This window comes from Ctenocephalides felis, unplaced genomic scaffold (assembly GCF_003426905.1).
Source record: "Ctenocephalides felis isolate EL2017-DRISC unplaced genomic scaffold, ASM342690v1 CF-g0.4_SCAFFOLD_01886, whole genome shotgun sequence".
NCBI lineage: Eukaryota > Metazoa > Arthropoda > Insecta > Siphonaptera > Pulicidae > Ctenocephalides > Ctenocephalides felis.
The window spans coordinates 44,301,908-44,324,999 of NW_020538040.1; the positions used below are offsets into that span (position 1 = coordinate 44,301,908).

The 23,092-nt window shown below is 29.7% G+C and overlaps 1 protein-coding gene across 1 annotated transcript in view; it reads right to left on the reverse strand.

Moving 5' to 3' along the window:
* Positions 1-23,092, reverse strand: part of LOC113375005 (band 4.1-like protein 3) — a 573,702-nt gene that overhangs the window by 163,322 nt on the left and 387,288 nt on the right. The window contains exons 2-3 of the mRNA XM_026614959.1: positions 12,088-12,192; positions 10,335-10,459 (exon numbers count right to left, since the gene is read on the reverse strand). Coding sequence (XP_026470744.1) covers positions 10,335-10,459; positions 12,088-12,192 — 230 coding nt within the window. The remainder of the gene's footprint in view (positions 1-10,334; positions 10,460-12,087; positions 12,193-23,092) is intronic.

Consider the following 23,092-nt stretch of genomic DNA (forward strand, 5'->3'; position numbering starts at 1 on the left):
TGCGAAAAACAAATTGAAAGTCGATTGGGAACTCCTCAAACTGCTAAAATGAATTATAATATTATCAAAAATGTGATTCATTTTAGGTGTTATTTTAATTTTGTTTTTGCTAAATGCTAGAGCTTAAGAGCTTTTTGATATCAAAATATTTTATAAATTTTAATTATTTTAGTCCCAAACTACTATTAATCAAATAAAGACGACTGCAAATCTTATTCGTATCAGTAATACTATCTTGTAAATGCTTAATAAAAAAAATCACAATAAATCGTTTTTATATTTTTATAAAAAAATAAAAATAATAATAAAAAATAAAATTTAAAATTATAAGTGATATTATAGGCGTATCATATATATAGTTTAATTATTCAATTTGCTATATATTTGTGCAAGTATAAAAAATAAAATAGAGATATATAAGAAGTTGAGTGTCCGGAAGATGATTGATTATTATACGGTAACCGGAACTTTCTCCGGATAATTTTCCCAGTTTGATAAACAATATTTGGTAGGTTCAGAATGAAATCTGCCCGAACAGTACTATTGCGCGCGTATGTTCATATGGTTTTATACATTTGTCCGCCGCGGCCTTCATTCGGTATACTATATAAAGGGGAGTCCTTGAATCGTTCACGCCACCGCCAGTCAGCGGCGACTCAAGAACAATCAGCTCTTGATGATGGCAAGGATTTTACGACTGAGGCACGAATGGCTATGGAACTCGCCGTACTAATAATTGTTATAATGACCCACCACTATGTGAAATACTCGCTTATAGCATGTGGTTAACTTTTTATCATTTCAGAATTATTCGAGGCGTAATAGATCATTTGTCATTTTTTTGATAAATGATTAGTTTGTTAATCAGAGTTATAATTTCTCGTACTTTATAGGATATTAATATTTAGAAATTCATAAAAATATGTACGTATGTGAAATATAATTATATGTGAATGATAAAGTCAAGCTAAGAAAATTGCAGTAAATGTATATCACTTCTCGAAATCGAGAAACCTTGTACTTTATATGCCAGTAATCAACATTAAAACTAGTGGTGCGTGGCAAATTACTGTATCTAATTTTTTTTCAACCCTTAAAAGATGTTTTTCTTGAAAAGTTGGTTAGTGTTTTTTATATTTTAAAATATTTTGACGATTTTAACATTTTTTCAAAGCAGTCGCGCTGCGAAGCTAAATATTTCGAGACTAAATATCGAAACACGTAAGCGCCCCGTCGCAGTCAAACGCATGAGCATTGGTACGAAACCCATAAAAATGTAAACAAAATGTGTACTTATTATTAAAATCTCTATAAAATACCTGATAATTTGATGTACAATGTCTAATGATCAGTTTTGACTACCAAATGGGTTTGTTATCTCAAAAACTGAATTACCGAAACAGCTGGTCTTGTCTATGCCAAAACTAATCAGCACATCTCCGAATGTTTTTTGAAATATTTAAATCGGTCGATCCGTGTTCCCAAAATCGTCGACAAAAATTTGTCTTTGTATCACAAATTTCGTAAGCAAATATACTCCTAATATACAAGACAATTATTAAACCAATATGGTCCTACGGTCTACAACTATGGGATGAGGCTAGTAAATCAAGCATAGCAATTCTACAGAGGTTCCAGAACAAAATTTTGAAACAGATCGTGGCCGCCCTAAAATATGTACTAAACTGGCTAATACATTAAAAATTAAGTATTCTAGCTGTAGAAGAAGAAATTAACCATTTCTGCTCCAGATACAAGGCTCGTCTATGTCGACATCCAAATCAATTAGCGTGTGACCTGCTCAAGCCCTTACCACTAAAGCGACTTAAGAGAAGAAACTGCAATAATTTATCACATCAAACCACATAAATCTAGTAATATAATTACAGAAGGTGTTATCGCAGAATAGCTATATCATTCAGAATTATTTATATGAATTTAAATGTAAAAGTAGCTGAATGCACTTATTGTATAGTTTTCTACGTAAATTAAAAAAAATATAAAAAATACAAAAAAATACATCCAAAAACATACACGCGCACATACACTCATTTTTTTCTAAAGTATGCCAAGACGTAAAGATCTTTGAGACGTAAAGATATGTGAATAATGTAATTAATTCAAGATATAAACAAACTATTAAGTTAATGTACTTTTTTATTCTTCTTAAAACATAGCTGAAAACAATATAGAACGGAGAAAACCACATGGGTTAAATAAAAAAAAGTTAAATGAATAAAAATAGAAGTGGGTTGAAAAACGATTAAGAGTCTTGAACAGTGTCGATTCACGCAATACACCTTACTTATTCTTATGTCTAACCTACCGCAGTGTGCAAATTTACAGTTACTATCGCGTATTCAAATCGCAAGCATCCTGAGATGTAACGAATTGATTTCGAAGCCAACTCTATTGTTAGCAACAACCAAAGCTCTTCTATCCCTCTACTCGTTCACGTATTTACAGAGAATAAGCATATATAAACTATGTGTTTACATGAAATATCTGTATGATCTGCACGGTGCTTTGACTCATTTTCATTAAATAAGGAAGACATATAAGTCAGTCCAATATTTCAGGAAATAATTGATGTGTTTCGACTTAGTAATTAAATTGATATGCAAATGAGTTCTGATTTGTGATTAATGTAACGCCGACACAAATGTATATTTAATTAATTTGACAAATATATTAAGCAAATATCTGTAGATATGTGATTTGACATTCAACAAATGACTCCATATAAAACAGGACCACCTGTAATTGAAACCTAAGACCTGGAATTACATGACAGAACTGTTTTAGCAGATTTGTAAATCTAATATATCAAAGAAAAAAGGCAAAATTACGCATTTCGCTGAATTCCAAACTCTGATCACAGAGTAGTCAGTCGGCGGCCTACATTAATATGATCGGTAGACCGATTTACTTTTAGATATTGTTTTTTACCCTCAGGTGTGGACGGTTGTGACACTCGCCCTTTTCTTGTATGATTTGATTTAATGACTAATCTATCGCATTTAAGGACATATTACAATATTTTGGTATTTCCTCGTAGACAAACGTTGAAATTACCATTTAAATTATTATTATCCCAGCTAACTAGTAAATTGACAAAATTATTGCTCCCCTACTGAAAATCAATAGAAAAATTTTAAGTCCCATTTTTGCACTTTAGGTGCCGTTTCGGAAATATATGTGTTTTTTGAAACCAATATTACGCAATAATAATGATTTTTTTAGTAATAATTAACTATAAAAAGCAATTACTAAATAAATAAAATAAATAGAATTGAGTGCAGAAAAAATGATAAAATTAGCCACGCACTCCATAAAATTTTAGCTTTAACTACATTTTTTTGCAAGATACTGCAGAAACAGTTCTCATTTTATACCCAGTGAGTATAGGTGAATGATTAATAGAGATTTGCATTATTTATTTCTGTACCCAATTAAATTATATTAAATGTTCTGTATTAGTCTTAAATATTCTGCTCATGATAATATTATAATTACTCATGTAAAATTTGTGTTTACATTTAAACTTTCGTATCCAACGGCACAATGTTGCAGATATGCAACACCCCCAAACGGGCTAAGAATTAGTTACACAAACCTAAAAAAAAACTTAATACCTATTTTTCATTCATGTGTCTCTAACTTATAAAAGACACTACCACAGGTGAATAAATATATGTAAATTTATGTATGAATGCATCGAACCGACGAATGAACCTCTCCGATAGCCTGAAGCTCGTATAATATCGCCTTTAGAAGCCTAAAAGTCCAAGTTTTTTTTCTCAAAGTATTCCGCGATCGCGTCAGATCTGTATCTTTTGCTTTCAACGGTTACGGCATCTTGAATGATGTTGAAATGAAAAGTTATCAAAACAAATTTAAACAAAGTAAAATTAAAAAAACAGCGAGGCGTGTTTGTATAAAAATAATGAAGAATGCATAATAATTTATTAAGATCAGGAGTATTATATATTCAATATTTATATCATTTTACGTTGTGTTGAAATTAAAAATAATTGAAATACTTCATGAGCCACATTCCGTTTCATACAGTAGTCACATACTGTTCATACCTAACTCAATAATAAGCTAAATCGCAGGTAAAATTAATTGAAAAAAAAAACAGAATTAAACTGAACTCTGATATCAAGTAAAGCAGGAGGATTAAAAATATTATTTGTTTTCTAATATTTTTTTTAGAACTATAATCAATATATCGCATTTTTATCGCATACTTGTATCGAATATGAATGTTTAAGTTCTGAATGAGGTCTAAACAAATCAGTGAATTTTCAGCAATTAAGAACATTATTAAATTAATTTTAACAATTCCGATTAAATCTCACGAGCAACGTTCATATGTGCAACGTATTCATTACACTGATTAATACGATGCCTTCACACAGAATGTGCTAAAAGCGTTATTATGAGACCACATCAGCTAAAGGTCGATGCAATAAATCGTGCAAATTGTATTTATACTTATTAAAATATTTTCTTGGACTTATGACATCAATTAATCAAAGCTCATTACTCAACAAGCACCAAATTACTAGAAATAAAATATATCACTAATTGAATATTTAAGATGATTTGATTTAATTTCAACACAAGACATTTTAGACAAGAACCTTGATATATATTGAAAATCGCGCTACTTTAAGTTAACGTTGAAAACTTGATATAAATATAATAGTTAGAAATTCGATTAAATAAAAATAATATGAATGAGAATGAAGTTCTTTGACATTTGCATTACTTTGTGGAAGTATAAGTTTTCATATTGTAAAATAATAGGTGCAGCAGTCTCCTTAAAAGCAATTCGGTCTACAAAACATGCCAATGTAGGGAGCTAGCTCAATGCAATAATGAAAACTTGTTCAGACAAACGTACTTCATCTATTTCCTTTGGACCCTATCTCAAAATCAGTACAGTTTGAATGTCATTGCGACGGTCCGCCTCGTACCCTGGCACAACCGTACCCAGTCTCCCCTACTACTTTGTATTATCACTCAGCTTTAGTAAGTATTATTCCTCTGTATCATAATTCATTTCAACAATGCGAAATTCCACTTTCTCAATTTTTTCATTTGCCTCAAAATGATCCTGAACAAAACCTACACATTATTCGCATAAGTCTGTATGAAAAAGTATAAACATTTAAATAAAGATTTAAAAGGTCAGCACAATTAAGCAAAAGCGAAAAGAATGAAATCGTGGCTGTCACTCAACGAGAATTTCAAAAATAACTTGACAGCCGGTGATTCGTTGTCAGTGTTCTGTTAACGACAAGATAACACTGTACGAGAGAAGATTCTGTAAAATAAACTGATATTGTTGATTTCAGTTAACATTCCAGATTTTTATCATTAATAGATTAATTTTAGAAAAATTGAATATAAGCTTTGTAATAGTAATTGTAGAGTCTTCGCCTGATCACGCTACAGTAGTAGCTGTTACTAATATTACTAGTAATATGGAATAGTTATCTAGTAGTATGTAATAGTTGTTGGATTTAATCTATAATAATTCAAATTTAATATGTATAATTTTTTTTAATATCTATATATTGATAAGGTGAGTACAAATGAACAAATGATGAAAGATCATTTCGGTTGGCTATTCACCATTTGACTTTATCCTTTTCTGCGATAGATTTTTTGTATATTTTAGATATTATAAAATTGAAAAAGGCACAACTGTTAAAGTGTTAGTGAATATGTAATTAATCAAATTGCCGCAAAAATTGTTTGCAAAGAGTATTGTACTTAAAATAATTATAATTTTGAGATTTATCAAAACATTTTTCACACTTAACCGTACTACAAGCTCTTATAAACAAAACAATATGGCTCACAACCAAAAAAACTAAGGTCGACAAAAAATACTTATGTTATTAATTTTAAAACCTAGTCGTTTATATCATGATAGGGCCATTGCTTGATATATGGCAATGGCTAATTACACATCCTTTTCCCTCTACTTTAAAATTTGGATGTTAAAAAATTGGTAACTTCACTTGCTTTTGAGATCTTGATGGTGAACCTTTTTACTCACGAACCTTTAAGTTACTCCTCTACCCTATATTATAACAAAATATAATATCAAGAATTAATTCAATCATTTCTTATTTCATTGTTAATTTAATTACTTTGCAAAATTTCATTGTAAAAAGAAAAACATGGCACGATAATTTATGTCATGCAGCACAGAGGCAAAAGTACTCATTAAGATTGGCGTCAGATTGACTACCATTGACACACATTCTAAGGATAAAAACGACACTCAACGACATCATTTAATTTAAATGTAATATCTCATTTAATAAATAAGTCAGTTGAATGTATTATTCTGCTCGAAGTAATTTTGTCCTACAATGTAATCCTGTCTTTACGATTTCTGGAAGACACGCACGCACCATTGTATAGACGCCTGCCATGTTGGTCACGACATGAAACAATAATATTCTTATTATTTTTTATGACCGAATATAATATAAACGTACACAAAATAATAACAAAGAAGCCAAAGTGGTTATTTCACTTCAGTTCTACTGTATCCGACTGAAAACGGATGCTCGTAATGGCCCGATCTATAAAAACTAATCTGGCTGGTTATTATGTCATTTAGACTATGTATGACCAGACAATTATTCTCACGATATGGACAATTAACGTAAAATTTAAGTATGGGAACACTGTTTTGCAGTTAGAAGATATATTGTTGCTACGATAATAAATAATTGACCTGCATTGGATTTCTTCCGACATTAACAAGAGGTTATACTAACCTATCAGTAGTTCCACGTGAGTAGTTTCCAGATGAGAGTTCAAATTACCATTTAATTTACTTTTCTTCCAGCTAACTGATAATTTAACAAAATTATTGCTGATAAAAGAATGTGGCACAACCGTACCCAGTCTCCCCTACTATTTTTTGCTTTTAGAAAGTTTGCGTTAATGACATAGATAACTGTTTTCCGATATCAATTATTTAATATCCATTAAATATATAATAAAATAAAAAAAATATTATTGGTTTTTAAAATTATTTTATGTCATTTCAAGCATTCTAAAAGCTTCCACTGGTACTAAATGTTATACATATTCTAGAATATCGTCATTAGAATTCACAAAACAACAACGAATACATTCAATTTAAGCAAAGTTGCGGTACATATACTCGTATAATTTTATATTTTAAATAAAATTCACATCAGATGCGATTTCACTATACTTATTAACATTATATTTAAGTCCCTATCATAAACAGTATTTTATATCGAGTTCTATATGTTGCTTTTTACGGACATGTAAAAGTTATTAAAACGAATGAATAATGCATATATGCATATAAAGTTCATATACACCTACTTGGGTTCAAAAGATGATTTCATGCTCTTTCGCCTGTTAATTCATAATTTCAACTTTATATCGATGTAGGCGTCATTCACGCAAGAAAGAAATTTATAATAAATTTTATTCATTTTTGCACATATAAGTATTTAGCATAAAAAATGAAAGTAAAAAACAATATTTTTCTAAGTGTTTTTTTCATAAATTATAATTAATTCCAAGTTTATAAATATTCATTTGCTCAGCATGAAACAATAAAAATGCCAATAATATGTATCGAGGATTCACGCGATGGTATTAGGAATGCATTCGAGGAAAGTAGACAAGTACCTAGTTGTTTTACACGCATAAATAAAACAATAACAAATATTAAAACTTTTTAATCAAACATATAAACAATCGCATGTTAGTGATTCACATAATATCCGTCATGTTTAGTATTTATTTATTGTAAGTGCGACTAATATTTAACATTTCTTTTACATTTATCGTACTTTCTTCCCGCCGCATTCATTTCTTATTGAATAATTCAAAGAAGAAAAATGAAATTGCATAATAAAAATAATATTTGATGTTTTATGAAGTATATAAGTATTGTATAAATAAAATGTTTCTAAATAATGAAATATAATATGAATAAGGAAGTAAAATTATTCTGAGACCTAAAAAATGTTGTTGAAAAAATGTTTGATTTGCTACTCCAAGTGTAAGTGGCTAGAGCACCTGAACCTGCATCAGAGGTCCTGGGTTCGATCCTACCCGTAACAAAAGTTTTTACGTGGAAATATAGATAGCAATAGGTTCCAAGTGAAAATAGCAATGATCCGCCATTGCTGCATCAATAAATATTCGCTGAATTACAGAAATTGTAATAATAATTCATCACACAGAGATGGGACAACTGTTTGGGTAGATCTGTAGAACCGATTAGTATTTATTCAAATCATTTTATAGGACTCATAAGATTTGATTGCTGCTCAAAATAAAAAAAAATATTATGATGAATTGAGTTTTTAAGAAAATAGAATTTATTGTTTATTCGGTAAATAATGAAAATCAATGGACAAAGCCTGCTGTAATAGCATATACTGCTTCTATTATAATCATAATAAGTATCATGAAAAATAATATCTGAAGATAAAAAAGTATTATAAACTCTGCATTAATGCATTCACAAATTCTCGAGAATATGCTATTATTTCATTTTATAATATATGGGCAATAATTCTGGTGTAAGGAGCAGCGAAGTGAATTGGTGTGATTTTCTAATTTGTAATGATGATTAGTGGATCTTGTTTTTATAAAGGTTTTAATATATAGCACATTCAGATCATCATGCAGAGTTTTATTGCTCGAACCTATCATCATTCTAAGTAGTTTTGATTCTGTAACTATGCCACATTATATTTGCTATTCCAGCCCCAAAGCTCTATTCCGTAGGACCAGACAGGAATTATTATCGTTTTATAAACGTTTCATGTGAACATAGCGATTGTTTTTAGCAGTTTTAGCTACATTATAATGAAATATCAGTATAAAAAGCTTTATGTATTATTTTAGAAGTAATATAGCTGTGGCCGATAGACGGACGGACATTCAGACGGTGAGACAAACGGCCGGGTTACCGTTTAGGCCATTTGAGTGCTAAAGCTAAAAACGCATAAAAGAACGCGTAAACAACGCTAAAACGGCGAGACCGTGCGATTAAAAGTTGAAATTTGCCGACAGAGAGAGAAGTTTGACAATAAATAAAGTCCGCCACCCAGAACGAATGATTCGATTTGGGACCTCGTAAAACATATCGAAACACCTCGCTCTCGTGATAACATCGCCGGCTCGAAGGAAACCAATAAGAAGGTAAAAACAAACAAGTTACAAGATACGCGGATGTTGTTTCGACGCCTATTGTTAACTATCGATAACTTTTGAATCGAATTTATAATCGAACTGAATCGACGTCCGGTTATCAAGTATTATTTAGATTTAATGAATCGAACCACTGCTTTAGTAATAACAAATGCGTGGAAATTTTTGAAGCGTCTTGCAATTATCATGCCATGTTTTCCTTAATATAGATTGTGTACACTATGTTTGGTATAAACTATTGAAGTCGATTGTGCTGAATACAAATAACGCATTTAAAAATTTTCCAAAAAAAAAACAAAATAGAAACTTCGTTCTACGATACGTAACAGTAATAAGGAACGTTAATGTTAAATGAAATGTTCAAAATTCTATGTAATCTTAGCGCACACTACTTATCTAATTTGTACTCTATAGGTCACTTGTAAACTAAATTATTTTATAGCATTATCCATATAAATTTTATCTTTATGTCTTGTCACATAAATTTTAATTTAATGCTAACAAAAAATCTACTAATGAAACAAAATTATCAATTAATATTAAAAAACTTTAAACTATTTTGTAATATTTTCACAACCAAACGCTCTATAAAATTTCAACCTTTCCAAATTACTGGAATTGCCCATAGTACGATGCGCATCTATGTAAAATACTCTTTTCTGACCACCAACAGAATCCTAAATTAAAAAAAACTTGCGTTTCAATTTTTACAATAATATTCGATAGTTCTACAAGGATATTTAAATAGTTACTTTAAAACCAATCCTTTCAGAAAAAATGCTCGAATATTAGAACACGACCCATAAACAATTTGATGTGTAATTTTCAATGCTAAAGCATTTTTTAGTATGTTTTACTCTGTATACTAAAATCGCCTGGATCTGCCTTTCTCAAAAAAACTGTTTTTCTAACCATTCTAATCGGTTTAGCCGTTTAATTTCAATAATTTTTTTTATGAACTGTTTTGCGATTTTAATAACATGCCCTACAAAGCTGTGTATTTACATACAATAAGATATGTTGCAAATTGAATATCATTAAATATAAAAATTAATTGAAGTATATAACTATACTCTATACTATATGTTATTTACCTTGTAATTTCTTCTAAGAGTTTGCAGGGGTCCGCAGCATAAAACTTCACTCCGAAATAGAAAACAAACTGATCCAAAGTATTGCGCAATTGTTTTGATAATTTCTTCGCAGGATCAAGCCAATGCTGTAATAATTAATATAATGAGAAATGTTAATTTTAAAATAAGTTTCAACCTCATATTGATTAAACTATAAAAACTACAAAAGCAGACATTAACTCAAGCAACCGCTTTAAAATCATTTTCAAAATATTGTATAAATTATTCTAATATTATAAAAAAACGTGCAAATGTATGAAAAGAAGTTCTACAATATTAAATCAAATCTCAAAACACTGTTTTACAAAAACTAAGAACATATTGTTTATGAACACAAAACAAAGTAAGAAAAGCATGTAAATTCTTGCGCAAAATGCTATCTACATAGTAGTTGAAAATTTGCATAATTTTCCCGATAATTAAATTAAATTATAACTTACAGTAAGTCAGAAATATTTGATATATTAACTTATTACCGTAATATTTACTACTATGTACTCTAAAAAGACGTTAAATTGAATTAGACATTTAAAGAAATGATACGGGAAATTTGAAAGTAAGCTTTTTATAAGAGATAGTTCTGCATCACTTATAAAAAGTGGAAATGATATAATTTGCAAACAAAATTTTAAAAATAAATATGAAAAAGTGTAAATGTTCGTTTCGTTCAATTGCCTGTTGGCATATATTAAAATTTATACGTGCTTCATAAAATATATGAATAATTGTAATATAGTAACAAAATAAGTGATTAGTAGCAAAGGAAATGATTTATTTCATATCTCATATCTATCAAAGGATTAGACAAGTATTTCAGATTGTCTTAATGTAAGGGACGAAAAATAATTGTTTGAAATGAAGAGATATTCTATTCATACTTATAACTCACATCTTCAAGTAAAAAGTTCCAAGAATGTTTCAAGTAATAATTACTTAAACAATAAATGTCATGGCAAGAATAAGCAATAAATACCATTTATATCTTAGTTTGTGGTTAATAAAATTATTTTATTTCAGTCTAATAAATAATTAATGAGGGGCTTATATACTTGTATTTCCATATAATTCAATATTACTACATATACTTTCTCTTGTAAAACTGTCGCATTTTTTGAGATGTGATTGCGTTGCGGAAATCTTTTTTGCAAGACAATCACATCCTACGTGTATGGTTATTTTTAATTGAGAGTCCAGCAACTTCCAGCAAATTTAATGAACGGCTACTTAAGATCACGTAATGAACTGTTGTACTTTCAGCAGAATGGACGTTGGAATAATTTTATGCAAATTTAATAACTCATTCTTATAAGTTTTGAAACAATTTATGAATACCATAACGATACATCAATAACTCGATCGTAAAAATAAAAAACAAATCTTTATTAAGATAATATACTAAGCAGCCCATGTACAGATTGTTTAAATTCATTTCTTTTTATTAGAGTGACTATCGACCGTATAGCAAATATTTGTAACGTAACAAGATTATCATATTACAAACTATTGATTTCAATACGATGCATTTATGAATGGGATTTATAACGCATATAAGGATTGAGTATATTTATTGCCTTGAGTTCCAATAGCAACATGATAAGGTTTTCCGCTCTACTTTTGAGATATTTAAAATAACATAATATTCATTACTAAAGCTTCTCAATATACATGCAGAATTTTCATTTGAATAATTTTTAAACATATTACGAGAAATTACCGTTTGTTCATCTTCATCCAGGTAACGTAAGCCAAAGTATGCAGTTTCCAACAAATTTAGACGTTCAAAAACAGCATCCAACAAAGATTGTCCTGTGCTGTCGTCCTAGAATAAAAATAAAATTATATAAGAATGTGTAATACTAGATAACATATAAAAATATGTAATATTGCATAACATACGTATATATAACACAAGTATATATCATATTCTAGTATACATGTGCGTTGTGAAAAAATGTGTATAAAGGTACAAATTGAGAAGCGGCTGCAGGTTATCGATGAAACATGCAAGAAAAGCAAAAAAGTTTTTAAGAATCATGAAATAATAGAAAAGTCAGCCATACTATATTATCATCATTAGGCCAAAAACACGGATTGATAAAAATACTGTATTCAAGTCTAACATAGAAAATGATTTTCGTGAATTCCAGACATTTCTTCAAATTCGTTATATAAAAACTTTTGTAAACTTCATCAAAATTATTTGCAAAGTCGTGACTAATGAAAGAGAAGGATAAGATGTTCTTATTGCCTAATCATCTTTTGCATCATAAACACTTCTCATAGCAAAGATGAAACTTAAATATTTGAGAAATTTAATTAAGAAGTAAGAAGTTGAGTAATATCGTATAGCAAATTAATCGACATAACATTAGAATTACAACCAGATAATACAAACATCGTACAGTTGCCGATGTAATTCCGCATGTTGGATATATTTGTCCACCAGATTAAAATGATATATTATTATTCTTAAGAATTATGATATCGGTTGACTCATTACTTTATCGTTTAATGCGTCATTTCTGCTGATAATTTTTAATTCGTCGTAAAACAATCAAATTAATTAAATATAATTTTAATCATTAAATCTTTAATTCTATACTCGAATCACATGTAACATAAGCCTGTAACAATCTTTTATTTTCATTTTAGTTCATTTATCGCTATCTGAGAAATCAGATACATTCGCATAACGACGCCTGTTCGCTCTTGACAAATGGTTCAGCAAGGTTTCGAATTTCAATAAACACGGCTATCAAATCTATAACATATCTCTCTAAAGGGTTCAGTACAAAATACACTCACGTGTGCGTGAGATATATACCAGGGATTGGCAATCAAGTGAAGTGGGAGGTCGGAGAATTAACACTAAATCTACCAAGACCGGTCAAATTGACCAAACGTGAAAATACCGTTATTTCACTATATGACAATACTTAGAATATACTAATAATATTTTATTGCCCTAACTACGGCGGTTGGTCAATTTGACCGGTGGAAAATAATGCAATTTGGAGAGTTGTTTCCATCGAAATGTAGGTGCAGATTTATACAAAATATACCAAATGAACCAGATAAATTTAGAATAAAGTTCTGGATGGTATGTGAAGTCAATAGTAAATATATAATAAATGGGTTTCCCTATTTGAGAAATGACAAGAGGAGAGATTGTTCAATTTTTCAATTGAATAGTTCGTTGTTTTGAAACTGATAAATACATTCAAAAATTTCATTTAATTACACTCACAGTGTTTAAAAATAACCGAAAAATGCTTGTGCCAATAGAAATAGGAGAAAGCAGCAAAAGTGTACCGGTAACTATTAGATTTTGTATTAGTACATAGTTTGGTGAAAATGTGGCAGATCAGATGGCTAAGGAATGTGACAAGAAGCGTAAATTTGTAGATGGCAACTTTAAGAATTTCTTTTCAACATTTTGATCCTAGCTGCATAAATATGAAAACTCGTCACGGTTATGTGATACATCCACTCATTATGAATATATCATATTCTAATCTACCCATCCACTGACAATGAGTACTGCTCTTGATGGCCACTTTTAGCAGTCATACGGTAATAACTTAGGTTGCCGACAGCTGCCACTAGATGATACCCCTATGTCGTTTGAATATCGAAGTTTTGAATGGATTCTGGTAGAGTTCGCGATACGAAATATTTGTTATTAATGGCAGAGCGTGAATGACACAGGAATTTGTAAATGATCCTCTACGTATCCAGAAACAATCAGATACAATAATATGCGTCGCAGCACAGGTCTTTTGATATACATATGGATAAAATAATATAAAAAGAATTAAATAAATATTTTAACTGGAGTTGGTTAAAAATTCAAGTGAAATATCTGATCTTGATAAAGAAAACTATTTTAAAACAGAGGTAATAAATACAAGATATACAAACATCACTGTAGATAGAAATAACACATAATAAAAGTGATATGCGGAGAGTTCAGAGCCCTGCTACAACAATGTTGCAAGTTCAAATCCTGATATCAAGCAGTCTAAAGCAGTCTAATCAAAAAAAGTCTAAGCGTCTAAAGTCTAAGCGTCTAAAAAGGATCTAAAACTTAGGCTGATAGTATTACAGAATTAAAGGTATTTTTGAGACAGTTTTATTATTTGCATTAAAAAAAATTAAGTCATGTATATTTTATATTTGAATACAAAATGAATTGCTTATTTTTTAATGAAAAAAGCTTTTGTTGAAGATTGTTAATAAATACGAGGAAATACTGTTTTCATCATTTTTCTTGCAACTACAGATAAGTGAATTAATCGACTATATCGCACAACAAAAAACAATAATAAAATTTACAAAAATCATTTCAAAAATGTTAAACATTCTGTTAAATTAATTATATTATCCCAAAGCTAGCCTAAAGTCTTTTTGTCTGCTCAATGTCTTTGTGACCATTACTAAATATATAACGAAAATTACTGAAAGAGAGAAAAAATATGGTCTCAAAATTCAAATATCTAGATACTTTATAACTTATTGTATACCATGTTACAACAGAATTTAGTGTTCCACTACTGTTTGACAAAAAATATTATTGGATAATGAGTGATGATATAGCAAACTTCTTGCAGAAACCATAACGACTCCGTGCTTATGTGTACTATAGTTTTTTTGTTGACAAATTATCTTACTAAATTTAACAATCAGTATGTTTCTAAGACGAATAACAAAACGTAATCAAGCACACAACATCAAAATAATTTTTCAATATTATAAAATTTGTATTATCATACGAATGCAGATATTCTAATCTCAGATATATTTATATGTATATATCTATACATATATGTAAATTGTATCGATCTATAACCTTATCTATAATACGCAAGCCTATCATTAGCGACATGAGAACAGGAGCATTCGTTCGGCTTCTTGTTGCCGCAGATAGGATATGCAAAACCCAAATTTATGCCAAGATCTATCATTATTATCGAATTAAGCCAACGGAGCACGTCCGACAAAAAACGTCACGAATCAATCGTCAGATAATCGATATACTCCGAGACACCCCATATAACCGCAAAATACTTACGATCAGTCCAGATTTCTTAGAATAATATGAATTTTTTAAATAAAATAGACTAAAACGTATTGAAATTAATTACATAAATCAATAGAAATTTGGTTCAAATTCAAATCTTTAAAAAATATTTTTTGATTTTTTTACTTTACATAAATAGGGTAGGGAACACAAAGGTCCAATACGACTTTGAGCAATTACATTGTAAAAACCAACCCAATTATATTACAACAAATAACACATATCAAACAAACAACTGTCTGACCATGTTCAATAAATTTCTCAGGTAATTTTCTCATTGTAGAAATGTGTTTTTTGGGCTGATTTTCAAAAATTTGGCACCTGGTCATTTTCGCACCATAAACGGTGTGAAATGACATGGTCAGGTGGCATACAAGTCCATTGTCTTATTTTCAATTTTAAAGTGATTTTACGAAATAATAGCTTTAGCATTATTCGACGAATAATATATAATTAATATAACGAATAAATATAAGTTTCATGGACCCTTTTTTAGATAATAATCACCCAGAGATAATACTGTATATAACCCTAATCTGGTATTTCGTCAGAAATATTCATCAGCAGAGGTGGAATAACTATATATTTAATTTATCTCTTGCAAAATTGTTTTTTTAACTTAATTTACATTTTTATTTACTATTATTATGCTTCACACCTTTCTCAGGATAAAAGTTCAATTGATCCTTTTTACCCCACCCACGACTAAGGTTTTATAGAAGTTATATAAAAAACAGTCGAATCTAACCTAAAATTGACAATAAATTTTATAAAACAATTAAATAACTTATACTTAAAAATATATTATGGCCTCGTAAACTAAACAACGGTACTCATGATCAAATCAGCTAACAGCAAAAGAAAATACTTTTGTTATGGATTTTCAAATATTGCCATTTATCTCCTGATAGCGATGCCGTAAGAATCAAGGTTATGCAACTTTTTCCCTCTGCTTTCAAATATTGTTGTTAAAAAATTCTTAGCTTTACTTGTTTTTGAGATATCGGTGTTTTTTTACTTTTACCTTTTTACTCGCGGACAAAAATTTTAAATCTCACTATTGAATAATAGTCAAAACAGACTGAAATTATTCTACTGAAAAGTTATAACTGATATGATATTGCATCATGTTCTCCGCGCTTTGCATTTACACTACTTATCCAAAGATAAATGCAAAAAATAATATAAAGTGTTCAGTTTGTAAATATTAATAATACATATTTTATACATGTAATTACATATGAGATCACACGTGAGAATTCGGTTTGTTCCGATTTTTTTTAAGTTTTTTTCTATACGCGCATGTGCGTGCACTCATATCCTTCAGCCTGCGTACCTGCGTGGTTACTGCTCGAGATATATGTAATTACGTTATTGTTCAACTAACATTCCTGACCGGGGCAAATTTAGTAGACATGATATCGGTGACCAATTTACTCAAATTGCTTTTCATACAAATGAATTATGGAAGCAGATAATGAAAACATTCTACTATAATGAGTAATTTCAGAATCAAACAACTATTATACATTTATAATTGAAGATGCAATAAACCAAAAATATTCTCAAATCTTAAGGTATTATATTAAGATATGAAAACAGTTAAGAGCAACATTTTTTTTTTTTTTTGAATTTATTTTTCATAGCAAGCTATACAAAGTACATTCAGAAGAGCAACAATATGATGAATGAATTGTAGGTGACTCTAGTGATGTCGATCGTTATGTGACTCTAGTTATGTCGTTACTAAATTATAGTGCTATGTTGTTTTGTGATCAATTTTGTCTTTCATTGTGATCCATTTACAAGCAAATGTAGTGGAATTTTCAGCTATATAATTTAATCCTTAAGTAGCATTTGTTATGTTCGAGCATTCAAAGTAATTAGTTGAAATGAATAAATTAGTATGATAATGAGTATACTCAGTGAGAACATTTGAAATGCCGATTCAACTCTCATTTTCAAAAGTGAGGATCTTCCGTGAATATTAAAAAAATCTTAACTTTACTTGTTTTTGAAATATTGGTGATAGACCTTTTTACCCGCAGACCTTTGAGGCCCGCTCTACTCTACTCTTAAGTGAGTTTACAAAAATTTATATTTTTAATATTGAATAATAGTCAAAAACATACTGAAATTATAATAATATAAAAATATGAAAAATTGATATATAACTGAGTAGAGTAAGGCTATGGGATTTAAATCATGAGTTCCAGTTCAGAAATTATAAATAGTTTTCGAAGTGAAAATAGACCTTACCTAGCATTGCTGTATCAATAAAAATCGATCAGCAATTACAGAAGTTTTGGCCAACCGTTGGGCTGCCTTTTGAAAAGCGACGTAGTTAAGTCATCACAATAGCTTTTATGACCTACTCTATTCGCTGTTCAAATAAAATCCAAAAACATTTTTAGACCGTTTTAGATTATTTTCTTCTCCATAAAAGTTGAACAATGCTGAATCTTCTTTATTTTTTTAGAGAACGTAACATCATTTTAGAGTGAATTAGTTTTATATTAAAAGTTATATAAATTATCAGCATTTGCCAAGAGTCCATCAGCTCTTTATCTGGATGACAGTGAACGTTCGCTTTCATTGAGGAATCACCGATAACAAATGAGAGGGCGTCTCAAGAAATTGAACCAATGTTGAATCGAATATGAAAAAGGTACGTGCCCTTAGTAGTCTTAGAAATAAATGCATCATCCCGGAGGGCTCTATTGTGCAACACACGCAAGCCTATTATGTAACATCGCTTTCGAAAAAAATAGTAATGCACAATGAGATGCAACACATTACACATTTTGGTTGCAATCTTCAAAATCGCGCTTCACCGTTAGAGCTATGGCATTTTAATCAGAGGTTAGATATTTGATACCCAACCCGGAAAGACTGATATCAAGTAGTAGTAACATCGGTTTTTACTTGCAAATATAAATAGTAAAATGTTTTCAAGTGAAAACAGCATTCCTGCGCATTGACGCAATACCCAAATAAAAATTAAATATAAAATATTAAATGGTCGAGACAAAATATAAAGAATTTTTGAGCCACTAATCTTTTTATGTGTAAACTATATTACATATGTATATCTAATAGCGATGAGCCCACGAAATACCATTCTCATTTGAAACTGTATTCGAGGTTTAGAACTTCAAGAAGAAATTTGATATGATACAGCTTGATACAGAGCTGACCGAGTTTGGGATCGAACCGGACTAAGGATTGTCAGCCCACGTTATTTAAGGCTGGCTCAAATATACAAATTCAGCCTCTGAAAAATAAATAACTTTGCCATCATTACATCATATATAATCCAGGTGTCATACATCAATCTAGGTATTGAAGTATGCACAAGTGCAATCACCATGTAACATACCTGATGTCTTTGATTGAAGCACACCTTCAGTTCGTAGGTAAAATTTAAAAATCGGAAATATGAAATACTTGAACTATCTAATACAACATGTGTCATATTAGACAATCTACATTCTACATATTACCTAATTTATATCGATACCGAGCAATCCAATTTATTACATTTAAAAATAAACCATTCTAAATATATGTTTGTAATGAATCTAATTAATTACTTTGAAATATCTAAAAAAAACTTAATCGCTTCAAAGCTACTAAAACTACTGATTTTGTATCAAAGCTACTGAAACTACTGGCGTGCTTAATCAATTCAGTTAATTCCAATTAACTATAAATAAAAATGCTATTACTGATGACAATAAAAGTGTACTCACTAGAAAACTAGATTTGATTTAATATTTATTCAAATCCTGCAAATTCTTATTTCTACTCCATAAATCTCTAGGCTGTATGATTTAAAACAGCAATTTCAACGTGACTTTACGTTCTCCTCATTTTATTTCTTTTTTAAAACCATTTCATTGTTCGTTACCCTAAATTCATCGAGGCAACCACGTTATTAAGGTGGTGGAAGATCGCGATTTTATGTACTCAGATGAAGAAAAAAAACGATTATATGCACGTTTTTATTTGAAAAGAAATCACTAATTGATTCTTAAAAGTTCTTGCCATTGTGAAGGAATAATAGAATGAATAATTGATGAAGATTTAAAGTCTTTTGTATCTGTGATTTCGTGTGTACACGATATGCGATTTATTTTATTTCAAATAAAATTCAAATTAAAGACACAAAAGTTATTTTTTATGCGTTTGTTAATAATAGATGATTTATTATGCAAAGCCGCAGAAGGCATAATGTTTGTCTATAACATATGTCACATCTTCTATATATATAATCTAAGTTGACAATTATGTATTATTTATTATTATTATGTATGTATACATATTTGATTTGTATTGAATAAAAACAGTAACTCGTAATCAGTGGTGTTGTGCTAATATTTTTTTTGCCGGAACGCTAAAATTAAAAAAAACCGGTTCATAAACCGGTTCAAAAACCGGTTTTCATGTTTGTTCCGGTTCCGCTCGAAAAAGAAAAGAAACAAAAATTATTACAAAACCTATTTTGCTCATGTATGTTTATTACAATATTAGGAACATTTAATAAAAATTAGTTGAATTATAATTTATAAAATTCACTTATTAAATCATTTTCTGTGTGTAGCAATTTTTAAAAAAATATTTTTGCCGGAACGCGTTGACACAATTATAAAAACGACTCTTGCACATGAGATAATATATATGAAGATTTCATGAAACTAGTTGTATGTTGTATACTGTACCTTCTTCGAAGAACAAACCTGAAAATATTTGATGATGCTGAGATGCAGTTTTTTTAAACTGAGTGTCATTTTGCTAATCTAAAAATGCATATGAATCATAATACTAAGAACTCGTCCGATAATTTCAGTAGCTTGTGTTCAGAAGCAGTAACATGATCTCACAGATATATACTTTGCGTTTATAGCCCGCGGTTTTAGCAAATACACGGTTATAAAGTTACCGATTGGAAATGTTCATTGTGTGCTCTGATAATCGGTATTTTATAGTTCTGGCACGATTCACAATAAAGTAAGCAGATATGCATAAAATATATACAATGAGATAAATTTTAACACTATCAAAAGTTGGACCTTTAAAAATTTGAGTTACAAAAATATGTAATTATAATTGCGTTTTTGAGTTCACATGATTAGAGAGCAAACAGCAGAGTTAGTTTTACAATTTTTTTTGTTACATATAATGCATAATATAAGACGGGGCAAAAATCCAATTTGACTTTGAGCAATTATATTATAAAAAAAAACCAATTATATCACAACAAATAATTATCTGACTATGTTCAGTAAAACTCCCAGCTAATTCATCATTGTAGATATGTAAGGTAAAATTGGAAGACTAGGGAGCAAACAGGTCCAGTGTCTTATTTTCAATTTCACTGCAGCTATTATTTCATTTTGAAGGAATTTTATGAAATAATAGCTACATTATGTAACCACGACAAACAGAAATTTCATGGATATATTTTTTACAAATAACGCCGTATATAACCTTGATATAGTATTTAGTCAAAAATATTTATCAGTAGAGTTCGAATAAGTATTTATTAATTTTATCTCTTGCAAAATTGATTTTTTAACTTAATTTACTCTTTTATTTACTATTGTTCATTTACACCTTTGTTATGGTGAAGTTTCAGCTGGTCTTTTTACCCCACTCATATGTAAGCTCTTATAGAGGCTATATAATAAAATCTGTTGATTTTGACTTAGAAAATATTAATAAACCTTAAGAAACAATTAAATAAGGTATACTTAAAATTTATATTCAAGTCTCGTAAACTAAATAACGGTGCTCATAATAAAAAAAATTAACAACGAAAGTTAATACTTTTGTTACGAATTTTCGAACATTGCCGTTTATCTGCTGATAGCGACATCGGAGCAATCGAAGTGATAGCTAGTTATACTTTTTTACTCTCAACTTGCAAATATTATTATTAAAATAATAGTAAATCTTTTTATTCGGACCAATAAGCACCGCTGTACCCTATATGGTAATAACCCTAGTTATGGGAGGTCCAACACCTAACAATTGTCTCTAGTAAAGATTACCTTGTTTTTGATACAAAGTCATTAATTAATAAATCTCAATTACATAAATTCACAAAGTGCTATGATTGTAATAACGATTCCCATTTTTTATGTTGCATGCAACTGTCAAAAGCGAAATAAAAGCGATCAATTTTGACGGACGGCTAGGCAGTTACACAACGCATGCAAACTAATCGAAGGTATATCTTATTTACTCTTACTTATGTGCATGTGAACTTGTAGGTAGATTACAAAATAATTGAAGATATTTTTTGACGTCGCGGTGCGTAAGACAAAAATCACAGGGCGGCGGCCTATCATCGTCGAGCAAGAAACTGAACGAAGACAGGTCACGTTATACCCGAGTCGACCCGCGGGCTTTCGATGTGATTGCAGGAGATCACTTATGAATTGTGCCCAACTGCATACGTATACATACATACATATAATTATTATATGGAAACAGATCAACTCCGGCAATTACTAGGACTCAAACATCACTTATGAAACGTAAAGGTAGGTATAGGTACCACGGCATGTCTACGCGATAGTGAGGGAGCCAGTGTACATGTTTTTTTTTTTATTTTTTAGATACAATAGGGTAGACAGGGCTTAAAGGGCCGCGAGTAAAATCGTTTTACTCGATTGTCTCAAAAACAAGTAAAGTTAGGAATTTTTCAGCAACAATATTTGGAAGTGGAAAAGAAAAATGTGTAGCCATCGCGTAGATCGGCTGTTTGAAAATCTATGACAAAAGTTTTTTTTCGTTGTAATTTTTTGGTTGTGAGTATTGTTGATTAGTTTATGCGTTTATGTACACATAATTTAATTGTTTCATAAGATGTATCTATATACTTCTATAAAAGCTTATATGTGGGTGGAGTAAACGCCTAAACCTTCACCCTGACAAAAATGTGATCAATAAAAAAAATAATTAATGAGAAATTAAATTAAGTTTAAAAAAACAATTTTACAACAGATAAATAGAATTAATAGTTATTCCGAATCTGCTGATAAATATCACAGATCATCTGCTGATAAATATCACACACCAAGGTTATATACGGTATCTTTGTAAAAAACGCACCCATTAAAATTTATAATTTGAATTGGTTGAATATCATAGCCATTATTTTGGAATTTTTTTTTAAATTAGAAATAAGACAATGTTTGCCCCTTGTCTGTCCCATTATACCCCGCCCATTGGATGAAAAGGTATAGATAACAAATTAGTAGAAATATACATTTCTATGAAATTAACAGGGTTTGTTTGATATGTATTATGTGTTTTGATGTAGTTCATTTGGTTTAGACAGAATAATTAGTGAAGTCAAATTGGACCTTTGTGCCCCACCCTACCCTATATAATATATTAGTATTGTATTGAGTATATTTGCAATACGAACCTAAAATTAACAAAATATTATACTTCGTATTATAATAAAATAATATTGGTATTATAATTTTCGTGTTTATTTATAATAATTTCAAAATTTCAATTTATTTATTTTATTTTATTTATTTATTTCAATAACAAAAAAGTAAAAATCTAACAAATAAATTGTATAGAACCCTAAATTCTCCAGAACGCTGTATTTCTTTTTCAA